This window comes from Calonectris borealis, chromosome 1, assembly GCF_964195595.1.
Source record: "Calonectris borealis chromosome 1, bCalBor7.hap1.2, whole genome shotgun sequence".
NCBI lineage: Eukaryota > Metazoa > Chordata > Aves > Procellariiformes > Procellariidae > Calonectris > Calonectris borealis.
Genome location: NC_134312.1, coordinates 14,933,564 through 14,948,146, shown reverse-complemented (window position 1 = coordinate 14,948,146; position 14,583 = coordinate 14,933,564). Strand labels below are relative to the sequence as shown.

Sequence of the window (14,583 nt, the reverse complement as noted above, 5' to 3'; positions counted from 1 at the left end):
CATTAATGAGCCTGCGGGAGCTGATCTGCAACGAAGCCTCCAGACAGAACTATTACCTGATTAAGAAAACAGCTGCTCAGCTGTCTGATCACTGCCTAATGATTTCTTGTTCTTGAAGGTCTTTCCACATAAATGAACACTGTTGTGACTGTTATACTTAATTTACTGTCTCTTCCCCTCCACTGAGCTACTGCATAATGGTATCTACATGTGTGGGGCAAAGCCCCAGCAGCCGAGAAGAGCTGACAGGGCAAGCGGAGGTTCCTCTCGGGTACAGTGTTGGTTGCTCCCCAGGGGCATTCTCCTGAAAAGCCACAATGGAGCCAGGACTGTCCCTTAAGGGGACACCTTAAGGCTATGGGATCTCCAGGCCTGTGACCAGAGACATCACCACCACCAAGGGGAAGGAGTCACTGGGGTCCCACCCAATGGACAGCCCTGACCATCCGGCCACATTTTTTGCCCCTTGGAAGACAGCAGCAGCGCAGGGACTCCTCCTTGAGAATGGGATGCTCCTCATCCAGGCCTGCTAATCTAGAAGCAGAAGCCAGCACAAGCCTGGAGGCAGACCTCATGTAGATGAGGAGGGGGAAGAAGGGATGAGGGAAGAAGGGCAACGAAGCTGGTGAAGGGCCTGGAGCACAAGTCTTATGAGGAGCGGCTGAGGGAACTGGGGTTGTTTAGCCTGGAGAAGAGGAGGCTGAGGGGAGACCTCATCGCGCTCTACAACTGCCTGAAAGGAGGTTGTAGCGAGGTGGGTGTTGGTCTCTTCTCCCAAGTAACAAGCAATAGGACAAGAGGAAATGGCCTCAAGTTGCGCCAAGGGAGGTTTAGACTGGACATTAGGAGAAATTTCTTTCCTGAAACAGTGGTCAGGCCTTGGAACAGGCTGCCCAGGGAAGTGGTGGAGTCACCATCCCTGGAAGTATTTAAAAGGCGTGTAGATGAGGCGCTTAGGGACATGGTTTAGTGGGCATGGTGGTGTTGGGTTGACGGTTGGACTCGATGATCTTAGAGGTCTTTTCCAACCTTAATGATTCTATGATTCTATGAGGAGGTTTTTAATATTCATGGCTACTACTTGTTATGAGGGCTTTGACTTCATATTGTAAGAGTAGCTTGGGAGGCTGAGAGTGGTATTGCTTATATCCTTTGTCTTATCTTCTCGTCTACATGGGAGGCATGCTAGTGATATTTGCATATTTCAGTATTTGCGCATCCTGACCATTTCCAAGAGACGCACGGATACTTTGCATGTGGAGTAATGCTGATGAGTAGTTCTCCAGTATCTCTTAACCTGAAAGGGGACAACGGGACAGTTTATGGGATGTGTCAAAGCCCTCATGCATGTGCAGTGAGTGCCAGGGATACAGACAAGAAGTTGTTTGGTGCCAACTCAAGGACAAGTGTTGGCCCTAATGTTTTACCAGCTTCTTCATCATTATGGTGTAAGTAATCAACACCCCCTCTAACCAGAGACCACTGCCCCAAACTGGTCACCTGAGCATGCAGCCAGTGACTGCCAGGATTACAAAACCTGCCTCACAATCCTGGCCATATGAACCCAAAATCTTCCTCCTAAACTGTTAAACAACTTCTAGCTGCAAAAATGCATGAGTACTACCTACGCATCCCAGTGCCTTCTTCAGAGTGCAGCCTTTTTGGCAGAAACCTCTCCTTGGTCTGCAGGGACTACACCCCAGAGCCCTGCTCCATCAGCACAGTGTTGGGGATGGCAAGCTGCAGCCCGTCTTGTACAGCAATCAGAGACCACTGGAAGGAATTAAGTGCTCGTGCGTTGTTGTATCGGTAGGGTATTTGCTCACTAGGATGCAGGGTTTCCTGGCGTCCAAAAGGCCAGAAGAAAGACAGGTCTCTGGCCAGCAAAGTGGAGATGTGGTGCTCTCCTGACACTGGTACCTGCCATGTCCCCACCACTAATGGGGGTGGTGGTGTCCACCTCTGCCCCCACTGTGCTCTCCTGGGACGACTCCGGGGCTGCGGCTCTGCCTGGCAGCGACACATGCGGGTGTGGAAATGCCGGGGGGCTGCAGCGGGATTTAGACTTGCTCTGTTGTTGCTTAGCAGAAGCTTTTTGTGATGAGTGGGGAGAAGATGTCCTTTTTAGAAGGCAAGTTGCCTTTTTTTCTTTTCATGTCAAAGACAGTTTAAAAAGTGGTGAACATTAGGTTTGACTGTGAAGGACAAAGTGGGGTGGGTCCCTTTTTGTTGAGTTCTGGTTTGCTTTGAAGCTGGTGGTGTGGTACATTTCTGTGCTTAATCCAAGGAAAATGAGCTGCTGAATGATTTTGTCCGACATGCTGAGGACCAAATGTTCTGGCAGGAGCTTGTGCCAGCAACGTGAGAGGTGATGAGCCTCCAGAAGTTGTTTTTTGCCAAAACAGATGAGGTTCTTTGATACAAGTAGTTGTAGGGTTCATGAGCTCTGTATGGTATAGACAAATCAGACACAGTGCTGATGCCAAAAGCACTTGTGGCATAGCTGTGAATGCTATTTTGAGAAGTATATTAATTTTCAAATGTAGATGAATATTAACCTTACAGAAAAGGGCCACAGGGACAGTCCTTGAAATTGATGCCCTCAAAAGTTTACCTGCACACATGCAATTGCAAGCAACATACACTTTCCTTAACCTACAACATTAGTAGACTCTAACCAGGTCTGGAATCGCATGTGAAGTTCAATCTTGAAGTCCATTTATCTTTGGGCTGAGTGTGCTGACTGCCTGCAATTCAGCAAGCTGGGGCCAGTGTGCTGGTGCTTTCAGATAGATGGATAATGGTCCTTCAGGACTGAGACCAGCTATTTTTGTACAACACAGGCTGCCAAACAGCTTTTGATTTCCAATCCAGTGGTGAAGGGCTCCTAATATCTTTGCTATTATTAGAAGCAACCTACAAAATTACAAAGGTGGTAGATGAGCTGAATGCAGAAGCCTGCACTAGGGGACACTTGGTGAAAACCGTAGGGGATCAATGTGAAACAGATAAAAGAAAGTACTTCTTTAGCAGTCAGTACTGAGCTTCAGGAACTCGCTGCCACGCGGTGCTGTAGAAGCCGACAGTATCAGCAGGTTCAGAAGGGATTAGACAGATCCAGGCACAACAGGCCCATTAAAGAGACAAGGCAGGGACGTGCCCTCTAGTATCTGTCACATCGGGTACACAGCTGTGGATGCTGGGGGAGTACGAGGGGAAGGGGCGGCAGAAATCAGCCAGGCTTGCACAGGCTCGCCGAACAGCATCTCTCCTCTTTGATAAACTACTGTGCTGAGCCAGTTTCATGTTCTTCTAATCTAGGAATGTGTTTTATCCCCAATCCACTGCATGAATATTCAGTTACTACGGCATCCTGGATTCCTGTGAGCTGACTAATGAGCTCAAAGCAACACAATCAAACAAGAACTAGGATTCTTCTTCATTCCTGGCTCTGATCCTTAGTCCACCGGTGCCTCGCTGTACAGGCAGCCCCATTACAAGCTCATTACCAGCCTCCCAAGCCAACGCTCCCTCCTTACTGTGTACTGTACTAACACATATAGTCGAATGGCGTATTACAGCCGCTCATATAACAATGCAAAATCTTAAAGGAACCAAATGAACACATCTTCCATGGGGTACAGAAAAAGATGGAGGCAGTGAAATTTAAATGCTAATGAAATAAAGTACAAGTAGGTAACACAAAACCATCCCATCTACAGCTCTAAAAACTGTTAAGAATAAGTCATGCATAGTGCAGCAGTTATGGCAATTTTGAACTTTCTTAGATTTTGGAGGCTGAAAAGCAAAACTTCCTCTGCCCCTTGCATTTCCTCTTTCCCAGCAACTTAGGAAGTAAGCCAGCATGCCAACTTTTAAGTATAAAATAAAACGAAACCGATCATTGTTTTTAAGCAATTGCCCTCAAGGCCACCCAATAATAGTGTTTCTAAAGCAGTCCTACCTTTGTTTTCCAACTTGAGCTCCTCTGCTAGCAAGCTGTCTTGTCTGTTGCCAAGCACAAATGCCAGAAATGAGAGGATCAGGGCATCCAAGATTCCAATAATCGCCAGGATATATGCCCAGCGGACTGAACAAGCCCCCAGCGTGTACTTGTCTGTCTTTTCACCACACATCCGTTTTACCTCATCTGAATCCCAGCCATCAGGAAAAATCATACAACCCAGGACGAGACAGGCAGCTTGGAGAAAAAAGAAAAGGAGAACAATGGGATAATGAGACCAAACTTTCGTTTTGATGAGAACCTACACAGTTATCATTAAAGCAACACACTTTTCCATCCTGAGCTTCAAAGCTAGGTTACTTAAAAACAAGTCACAGAATTATATGCCGTGATTAAGTATTTAATATAAAAACCTAAGATAGAACATCAATTGCGCACCTTGCTTAAAAAAAAGTTACATCCTGAATCCCTGGCCAGTTTTTGTACCACTACAATCACATTTTCCTGGTGAGACTGATTTCTTCGTTGTGATATGAAAGGCTCACACAAAACAAAAGGGGAAAATTATTAATAACCTGGATATTCAAAGGAAACACCGGATTACTGTCAAATGGTCAGGCAAACAAACCAGAGAAAAATAGAGGAAAAAAACTACCTGTAATTTCTGATAATCTAAGTGCTTGAAACACAAATAGGTAATAGCAAGGGGTTTTTTTTTGTCAGTTGGCAGTACCCCTTTACCTGAAATATGTTTTATGCATAGGTTTGTACTCCTCAAAAACACAAGTAATGACATTGTTCTGCAAGGAAAAACAAGCTGTCAACGTTGCTGTCAACTTCTGATCTGGTTTACCTGAGAAATCACCACATGACATCTCAAACATGAAAAAGCACTGATCCTTTTAACACCAAGAAAAATGAAGAGCCTCTATCCTCATGGAAAGCTAGCTGACATTGACCACCAGCTGCTCCGGGTAGGGGCAGCCGTATTGTGGAGGGGACAGAGGCAAAGGGTGGGTGTTCAGGTCCTCATCCATCAGGCTGGGTGACTGCTAAAAGGCTGAACTTAATTTTTAAGTAGCAGAAATTTGCGTTGACCCTTGGTTCCCAGGGAAACTGCCCTGCTGTGGGACAGCAGGTAGTGTCACGGGCCAACGTGGCTCTTGCAGAGCAAGCAAAGTGGTGTGACAAGTTTGTTTTTTCAAAAGTAATGTACTCCATCATCTGAAGCAGAGTCAATCTCGCCCAGCAGCCGCTGTGACGTCGCCTGCCTGGAGGGCGGAGCACGCACGGCTATGTGTCCCACACCTTGGGTGGGACATGTGTGCTCCTGGGCAAGGAGACCTCAAGCATGGTCCTGCTGGGCTCTAGTGCATGGTCACAGCCCTTGTCCCAGCATCTTACCAGCCCAGGTTTGGCCACAGCCTTGGGCTGGCACAGGACTTGCTTTCAGACACATGCCCTGTGGTCACTGGGGAGCAGCCTCCTTGGAGGTTGTTGCCCCTCTTCCTACTGGAGTGTGTGCCTTGCGGTGGAGGGTACCATGACAGGGATGCAGCAGCAGGGCTTCTGCCCCTGAGAGATATGACGTGTCCTGAGGTGGTGATACATCACACACAAAAAAGAAAACCCACACTCTGGATCTTCACTAACATGGTCTCCCCACTGAGTCACTACCTGAGAAAATCCCTGCCTGAGAACACACGTCAATATGCCAGTCTCACAGGACTGGACCCTGCGTGGGACCTGGCTTCCCACTGCCCGCAGGGACTGTCACCGGGCACAGCTGCCGGAGTGCAGTGAAGGCATGACCTGTACCTTGCCGGTTGCTTTCGGACAATGCCTTTCCCTGGGAAACCCCATGCGGGTTGGCCCTGCTGTGAGTGGGTGATGGACCAGGTGGTCTCCAGGGGTCCCGTCCAACCTGAACCGATTTTTGGCAGGGAGGCAGCACATCATTGGTAACAGGGGACAGAGCAGTTGGGTACTCACATTTCCTATCAGAGCAATGGGAATCATGCTCGGATACGCTTAACTGCAGCCCTTGGTCATGCTGACAGATTCGTTGGCTTCACTGAAGCAAACAACGTGAGTGCAGCACTAGCCAGGGCAATGGCATAGGGGCATCTTCAGGGGAGGATAGGATATAAAAATTAAGTAAAATAAGAAAAATGTAAAAATAAAGATTATGTTGAATGGGTTCACTCCCCAGTTTTTACTGCATTTAGGAGAATCAGAAAATCCATATGCTTTCAGTAATTACCTGTACTGTCTTTTGTAGCTTGGAAACAAGCATATTTCCAGCATTAGCCCTTCTTTCTTAGTATGGCTGATGAGATACAATGGATCCTAAACCATCTTTTATAAGTCTTAATATTATAGTGGTGCACTGTGCTCGAAATTGCAGGTATGTGTGCTAACTGAGAAGAACACACTGTGTGGCTTTCAGCCTTTTAAACGGTTGCTGAACCAGACCTCTGTTTGGTAACCATAGTTTATACACAGAGTAGCTTGTGCCACCAACAGTTGCCGTCGCTTTGGGAATTGCAACAAGTTCTTGTCTTTTCTGGACAAGCTTAAGCACTGTCATTTTACATACCTCTAATGCCCACAAAACAAAAACACACCTGCACTGAATCAATATGATGAAATACTGGAAAAGACGTGAAAACAGAGCTCAGGAATGGTATTTTCCTTTTGACAGCTACACAATTGCTGTAGACAAAGCCATGAAAGCACGTCTGCAGAAAGCATCTGGCATAGAATAAAACATGCGTTAAGGCATTTGACAAATTCTTCCTGAGCAGCTCATTTGTGTGAAAATGTAACAGCTTATAATACTTTTAAGGACAATTAGGCTTAGAAACAAGGATAATTAGATAAGGACTGATTTACTCAGAACATGCAGGTTGGACAAATTGTAGTTGCCTATTGCCGACCTTAACTCATTCACTCAATTTCATAAGATTTTCCAAAGATTTTAGAGACAAACTGTACAATAATTTTCTTTCTTGAGATGGTTACACATGCTTCCAGAAAGATTATTTCTCTCAGTCAACACATAAGCATTGCTCTCACAGTTGTGAGGGATTTCATTGAAACCATACGTCAAATCCGCATGCTTCTGGTGTTGGTGAAAATGTCTGCATTTACCTGGGTAAATGTCGACAAATGTTTACTATATAACAGCAACTACCAAAGCCAGTTTACTTTTATTAATCATCCTCAAAATGAGAGGAAGCTTAATGCTTAGTTAATGATCAATAGACGTGGGATTTTTCTGCTAAAGTGCAAGAATAATTAGCAAATACTGACATCTCTATGGTTTTTTATTACATAGCACATCAGACATATGTTCTTAGTACTTCCTAAAAATAATTTAACTTTGTTCTTTTCCACCGAGGTAATTAAAAATACGGGCCTTTATCTCAGGAACTCAGTGCACAGCTTCCCAGCTGAGTTCCTCAGATTTCCAATTAACTCATCTTTCCTGAATTCTGTTCCTGCATGCTTTGATATACTTGCTTAACTTTCTGGAGTCATTCTGTTGATTGCAGTTGGACTTCTTTTGGTAACCGACACACAGGTAAACAGTGGCTGGACTAGATCCCTTTGCATAAAGGCAGATATCGAAGAGAGGATATTATTATTAACTCCTTTGCCTATACCGTTCACATGCTTTTTACTAGATGACTGCTTGGTCAACATCTTCAGATGCAGGAATCATACCTTACCCGTAGTGGTTTACATAAGTAAGATTAGGCAACCTCGAGTCTTCACTTGCTGAGGGAACATTTTGCACTGAATGTCTTTAAGAATACAGACTTGCTCAATAATATGAAACAGGTAATGATTCATTTATCAGCTACAAGACCGAAAAGACAGGTATAAAATCCACCTACAGATCTACTTCGTATTGCTAGAAATTTTTACATTTTAATCCCTCTAAAGAGGATTAGAAGATTTTTCTCTAGAAGGAAATGACTTTCAGTTTTATACAAATTTGAAAAATGGGGACCATTTTATGCAATTTCAGTGAAACTGCTAAGAGATGATTTTACAACACAGACACGGGTCCCACATCTTTGGCTAAACTTCCACTGTCTCTAATGGCAATGTGACTGAAATGTAACAAATGCTACTATTGTTTTACTACTATCCAGTTCTAATAAATTCAGAAACTTTTGGATTTTGAAAGCTCACCTATTGAATGAAAAGACTTAAATCATCAGTTCCTACAGACTTTTTGTTTCAAGTACAGAAAAAGTTAAATTTATATTGATTGAAGGCAGCCTTCTGTGTGTGAGCTGAACACAGTGGATTAGCACCACCTTCCTGAGCCTGCAGACAGCCCAGCCTAGAACCTCCGTAGCTAATCAAGAAATTGATAAATGACTGACTAGTGTCACTGACACCATTCAGAACTATTTGGGCAACTGTAAAACTCACAAGAATCATATCCACATCGTTTTCCCGTAGGTTGCTTGAGAAAGCTCCTGGCAGGAATAGTGCCTTTGTAACTATGGCCCTGAGCTTCCTCCAGTCCTTCCTCTAATTTTCTTACAAGATGTGGGGTAACAAATTGTTTCTCCTACATATTGGAGTCTGGTGAAGATTTTCAGGCTTTTAAAAAATAATTAATAAATAGTAGTAAAGCATGCCTGATATACATTTACTTGTCTTCTTAAAAGCTTTTTTCTCATATGAACAGCTAACGAAACTGTGATTTCCTTTAGGGCTCTGAGTGACAATATAACTTATTTAGACTTTTACCTCCGGAGACGAAAGGATGCAGTTATGACACTTTCAGAGATTGGAAACAGACACTGGATTGTTGCTGGCACTGACATATTTGTGACTCTGACCAAGCTAATATTATCACAGCCTGTGCTCTGTGTATGAGTTCAAATGGTAATTAGCAAGCAAGTAGTTCATGATCCTATGGTTGTGCCAAATATGGTGACAGATTAATATTATACCATCGCATGGAGTGAGGTTCTATTTATAAAAAGGCTGACTGTTACACAGGAAACCAGTGCTGAGAAATTCCCGCTGGCAGGACGCCTCTCTTGTCTTCATTCTTTTCCTGACAACATACCCAATTTGCTTGCATGTAGAGTATGATGATAGCAAGTTTCCTGATAAAAGAGTCGAAAAAAAGGAATGGGAATTACACTGACCAGCTATTTTCTTTCCATATCCACACATGCAAGAGCCTCCATGGTTCCAAAAACGGAGAGGTTCTTTGTTTTCAGAATTTTTCTAAATGGTATTTACCAAAACAGCGATCCATTAAACTCCAATAAATTGAACAGAGTTTTTGCCAGCCATGTTGGTGGAGTGAACTTCTAGGACAGAGCGAAATCAAAGGTGAGGACTCTGGCAGGGACATTCATTAGGACTACAGTCTTTCAGGGGCTTGTACCTGGGAAAGAAAGAAAGGGTGAGGGGAGGTGGCTGAAGACACGGGGTCAAATATAGTCCTGAGTGAACACAGAGGCTGAGACACACATCCATGCAGCTGAGATTGCCTTGAGTGATATGGACTGTACTAATGAGTGCAATAGTAATTCTCTGTGTTTACATTTGTGTTCTGGCTTAGAGCAAATGTGCAATTTTGAAGCAAATCCCCTGATTCTCTCCATTTACTGATTCCATTCACAGAAACAGTTCTGGTGCATGTAAAACAGATTATTTCTGGAGAAGCTTAGAAGTTCCTTTCCAAAAGTTCTTCAATGTTGAATGGGGACCTTAAAATTCTGACTCAATGTGTGGGCTTCATCACCACAAAACCTGTGCCTAGGAGAAGGCTCTTGAACCATGCAGAACTTCCTTAACACCTGAAATGGTTCTTGGGCAATACAAACAGGCAAAAGCCATATAAGACTTCTTATTTGCTGCTTTGTTTGAAGACTGCCACATCCAGTCTTCAGCTTTGGAGAGGTTCTTCAGAAAGGTGCCAACTGGCTCCCCAAGGAGATGACACAACCTGTTAATCTGTGCCATAAGCAGACTGAAAGTTCCTCTGGCAGCAGGATATCTTGGTGGTGCTCATACAGGGTTGCTAACCACGATTGCTGTTGGGTATGAGACAGTCAGTGAGAAAAGTGGCATGAAATTCAAGATTCAAGAGCAGTGTTCTTGGAGAGCTGAAATGATAAAATCGTATCTGGACTTCTGTGCCCTGGGCCCCCATGTGGGACAAGGGAGGTGCCCTGTGGAATTACTCCAGGACACCGATGTGCCACTTTAATCTAAGTGACATGGACAAAAGCAGACCTTTCTAGAGAGGCCCAAAGATGCTTCCCCCAACAAGTGAAAGAGCAAAGGTTTGTGGGTTAATCTTCCTTCAGAAAGCTTCAAACAACATGTATAATGGGGGCATTTGGTCCAGGAGACAAGACTAGTTCTCATTTGAAGTAAAACCCTAGAAGCACATACGATGAGGATGTGAGAGGCTTCAGCAGTAACTGCTTTCATCTACTTATTCTCTTATTTCGCATCATAATGTAGACAAGCCTGAACCCCTCCACAGGATTAAGAACATTTGTAGACAGTGCTAAAGGGGAGAAAAAGGAGGAGAACCTCCTACTGCATTCCTGTGATAAAAGACTCGACACAATTATGGCCACTTGACTTATTAAAGCACTGACTTTTTGATGCCAAATCTGATAAGAATATATATACATACCTATCAAGAGATATGTGTATTTCCCATGCTGATTTTAAAGAAAAGGAAAAAAGAAGATCAAATATTCAGTGACTGGACAGCAAAGAGAAAGAAAATAATATTGTAGAAAGCGGTAGTGAGGTAGGTGCTACAGTCAGGGAGAGAAGACTCACCATAACCTGGCTGAGTTGACAGATAACTGAGATGTTTTGATGCCTGCCAGTTATACTTAGACAGCAAAATGGAAGAATTTGATCAGCTGTTGCAAGATGTGAAGCTGGATAACAGAAATATGGTTGACCAACAGCCATTTCCAAAGACAAGCACTAAAGAGCATGAGTTGTTCAGAAAGATGGAAACAACTGGGAAAGTGAAGTAGTTATATACGAGGAATGTGTTAAGCTGTAAATATGTAGAAAAGAATACCAAAGATAGTGCAATCTACTTCAGTTAAGATCACTTGAGGGAAGAACTGTAAGAGAAATTTTGCTGCACTAAGGGGGCCTGTTTTAGACCTCAAGTGTTGGATTCATGTATGGAAAGAGATTTCTCTGATATGATAGAGACAGAAATTCTGTGAGGGGTCTTATCGCCATTTAACGTCCAAGTTTTGATCATTAGCCACGATAATTAATCTTTGAGATTAATGCAGTTCTATGAATAATTTAATTAGTACAACAACTATCTTAGCTTGAGCATAAAGATAACGTAAGAGTATCATAGATTTTTATAAGTGTGTGGTAGGTGACTCACAAGGTGCATCCCAACGACTCCTTCCAAAAGATCACAACTTCTGGTGTTCCAACCACAGTCATATGCAATAGGTATTTATAGTGCCTTGTCCAGAAAAAATATGGAAACCGGGGACTATTAATGGATCCAAGCCTAATCACCACGTGGGCAAAAAATCCCCAGAAATGTCATGACAACGAATTGCTAACAGCTATAGCAGAGGTAGATGACTAACTGATGAAAAATGGGTAAACTGAAATTATATATGATGAGATAAAAATAATTCTTTACAATGAAGCAGGGATGGGGGATGGTATAGCTAGAAGCCCAGAGGAAGGTACGTGTCAAAAATCACATTTACACTGTTTCACCTCCTGTGACGTCCACTGGCCCTGGGATCTAATAATTTTTTTCTTCTGATTTTTCTGTTTAAGTGTCTAAAATAACATGAAAACTGCGTCACAGCCCACCAGAGTTTTTCTAACATGTCTTTGTATCACAGAATGTGTGTTACGAGCTCGGTGTGTCAGCTGAAGGTCCATGCCCAGAGATCACAGAAATGACAAAGGTGCTTGCAAATTCCTGTGCTCAGAGGGCCATGACCTGGGAGTCAACCATCATGAAGCCAGGTTGTTTGACGATGTGGGGATATCCAAAAGCCACTTTTCTCACACACTAGAGTCTCCTGAAAAAGAACAGTATAAGCAATGTTTATACCGCATCTTTGTTTTTTGTCAGATCACAGCCGTCTAATGCAATTTTGGCTTGGCTTTGCTTGGTGTGGTGGGTTGACCCTGGCTGGTTGCCAGGTGCCCACCAAGCCGCTCTATCACTCCCTTCCTCAGCTGGACACAGGAGAGAAAATATAACGAAAGGCTCGTGGGTCGAGATAAGGACAGGGACATCACTCACCAATTATCGCCATGGGCAACACAGGCTCGACTTGGGGAAATTAGGTTAATTACTCTAATCAAATTAGAGTAGGGAAATGAGAAATAAACCCCAAATCTTAAAACACCTTCCCCCCACCCCTCCCTTCTTTCCAGGCTCAACTTCACTCCCGAATTCTCTACCTCCTTCCCCTCCAGTGGCACAGGGAGACGGGGAATGTGGGTTGTGGTCAGTCCATCACACGTTGTCTCTGACGCTCCTTCCTCCTCAGGGGGAGGACTCCTCACACTCTTCCCCTGCTCCAGTGTGGAGTCCCTCCCACGGGAGACAGTCCTCCATGAACTTCTCCAGCATGGGTCCCTTCCACGGAGTGCAGTCCTTCAGGAACAGACTGCTCCAGCATGGATTCCCCACAGGGTCACAAGTCCTGCCAGCAAAGCGGCTCCAGCGTGGGCTCCTCTTTCCACGGGGCCACAGCTCCTGCCAGGAGCCTGCTCCAGCACGGGCTCTCCATGGGGTCACAGCCTCCTTCGGGCACATCCACCTGCTCCAGCGTGGGGTCCTCCACGGGCTGCAGGTGGGGATCTGCTCCACTGTTAACCTCCATGGCTGCAGGGGGACAGCCTGCCTCGCCATGGTCTCCACCATGGGCTGCAGGGGAACCTCTGCTCCGGCGCCTGGAGCACCTCCTCCCTCTCCTTCTTCCCTGGCCTTGGTGTCTGCAGAGCTGTTTCTCTCACATGTTCTCACTCCTCTCTCTGGCTGCAGTTCCTGTTGTGCAGTAACTTCTTCCCCTTCTTAAATACGTTATCCCAGAGGTGCTACTGCCCTTGCTGATGGGCTCGGCCTTGGCCAGCGGCAGGTCCGTCTTGGAGCCGGCTGGCACTGGCTCTGTTGGACATGGGGGATGCTTCTGGCATCTTCTCAGAGAAGCCATCCCTGCAGACCCCTGCTACCAAAATCTTGCCACATGAACCCAATACACTTGGTAACAAAACTTACTATTGAAAGTGTTTATTTTAAATGCTGTCACAGAAGAGTGTTACAGCTTTCTAATTTAATCTTAACTTCTCTTTGTAGAACCTGGTCTTTAGCCAAACCATATCAAGCCATAGCATACTGAAATGTACTAGATTTAATTAATGAATTAACTCGATATAAATATAGTGTAGACTACAGCAGACAGACTGGAGAATAGGTGCTATTGTGAATGGCATAGGCTAGATACCGCTTGAGACTTATACAGCTGACGTTTCATCACAAGTTACTGATCCAAGTAGCGAAGCTATTTTAAACATGGTTTTGGTAAAGAGAAGGAAGAGCTGAAAATAATCTTACCTTCAGTGACCATGAGTCAATTCAATTTAAATAAAATGAGAATATGAATAAATATGATCCTGAAACTGGATTTAAAAAATGCATATTTCAGAGGGACAGACTTTGATAAGCTAAAGAAACTAGATATCAAGTTAACCAGACTGCAGAGGTCCATACTTAATTGTGGGGAATGCCTTGAATTTCTTTCAGACAAAGATGTAAATTTTCTGAAGTATCATCTTGAGAAGATGAATAAAATTCCAAGGGTACTTTCAGCTCTGTCTGAATGAGTAGCAAACTCTGTTTCCTTTTACCCTCCCTCTGTTTTCTTCCTATCCCCCCAAAAAGCCTTGGAAAAAGGAAAGAAGATGTGAGCAGAGACCTTAGAAATGATAGGAAAAGGGACTAGTTAGCAAAGAAAGACATATTTTGGAGATTAGATAATGCAGATCTAAAAGATAGCTTGCCAAAAGCCAAGCTGTGCTAAATCTTTCAAGAGAAACTGAAACAAAAAGTCAAATAATCTTCAATTGGGTTAACAAAGAAAGAAGAAGAAAAGCAGATATGGAGTGAGTCTGGGGCTAGGAAATGGGAAGTGTTCAAACTGGAGGAATGGACCCTCCAACCCCAAATACTGAAATAACCAACACATTGAACTGCAAAGCTGTAGAAAGGTTTTTAAAGCAAATTTATTGTTGAGATACTGGAGAACAGCATATGTGCTATCTAATTTTTAGAAAAGAGAAAACAAAATTGAGAATTGAAAAGTAATTGGAGCAAACACTCACCCAGCAGTTTGACCTCAGTTCTTTGAATAATTATTGAAGGAAAGAATAATTAAAGACGTGGAAAGAAATACAAAGTGGGGTGATGTTAGCATGGTTCTATTTGACAGCTAGGAAGCAGTGACTTTATAAAAGAAAGCTAAGTAACATGCTCTTCAGAAAGCATTTCATACTGTGTCATATAGAAACATTTATTAACCTGGAGAATACAGAGATTAGCATGA

General features: G+C 43.8%; 1 protein-coding gene across 1 annotated transcript in view; it reads right to left on the bottom strand.

Annotated features, from left to right (window-relative positions):
• Positions 1-1,292: 1,292 nt before the first annotated feature.
• LHFPL3 (LHFPL tetraspan subfamily member 3) overlaps positions 1,293-14,583 on the bottom strand; it is a 174,527-nt gene continuing 161,236 nt past the window's right edge. Inside the window, exons 2-3 of the mRNA XM_075140609.1 lie at positions 3,965-4,201; positions 1,293-1,297 (exon numbers count right to left, since the gene is read on the bottom strand). Coding sequence (XP_074996710.1) covers positions 1,293-1,297; positions 3,965-4,201 — 242 coding nt within the window. The remainder of the gene's footprint in view (positions 1,298-3,964; positions 4,202-14,583) is intronic.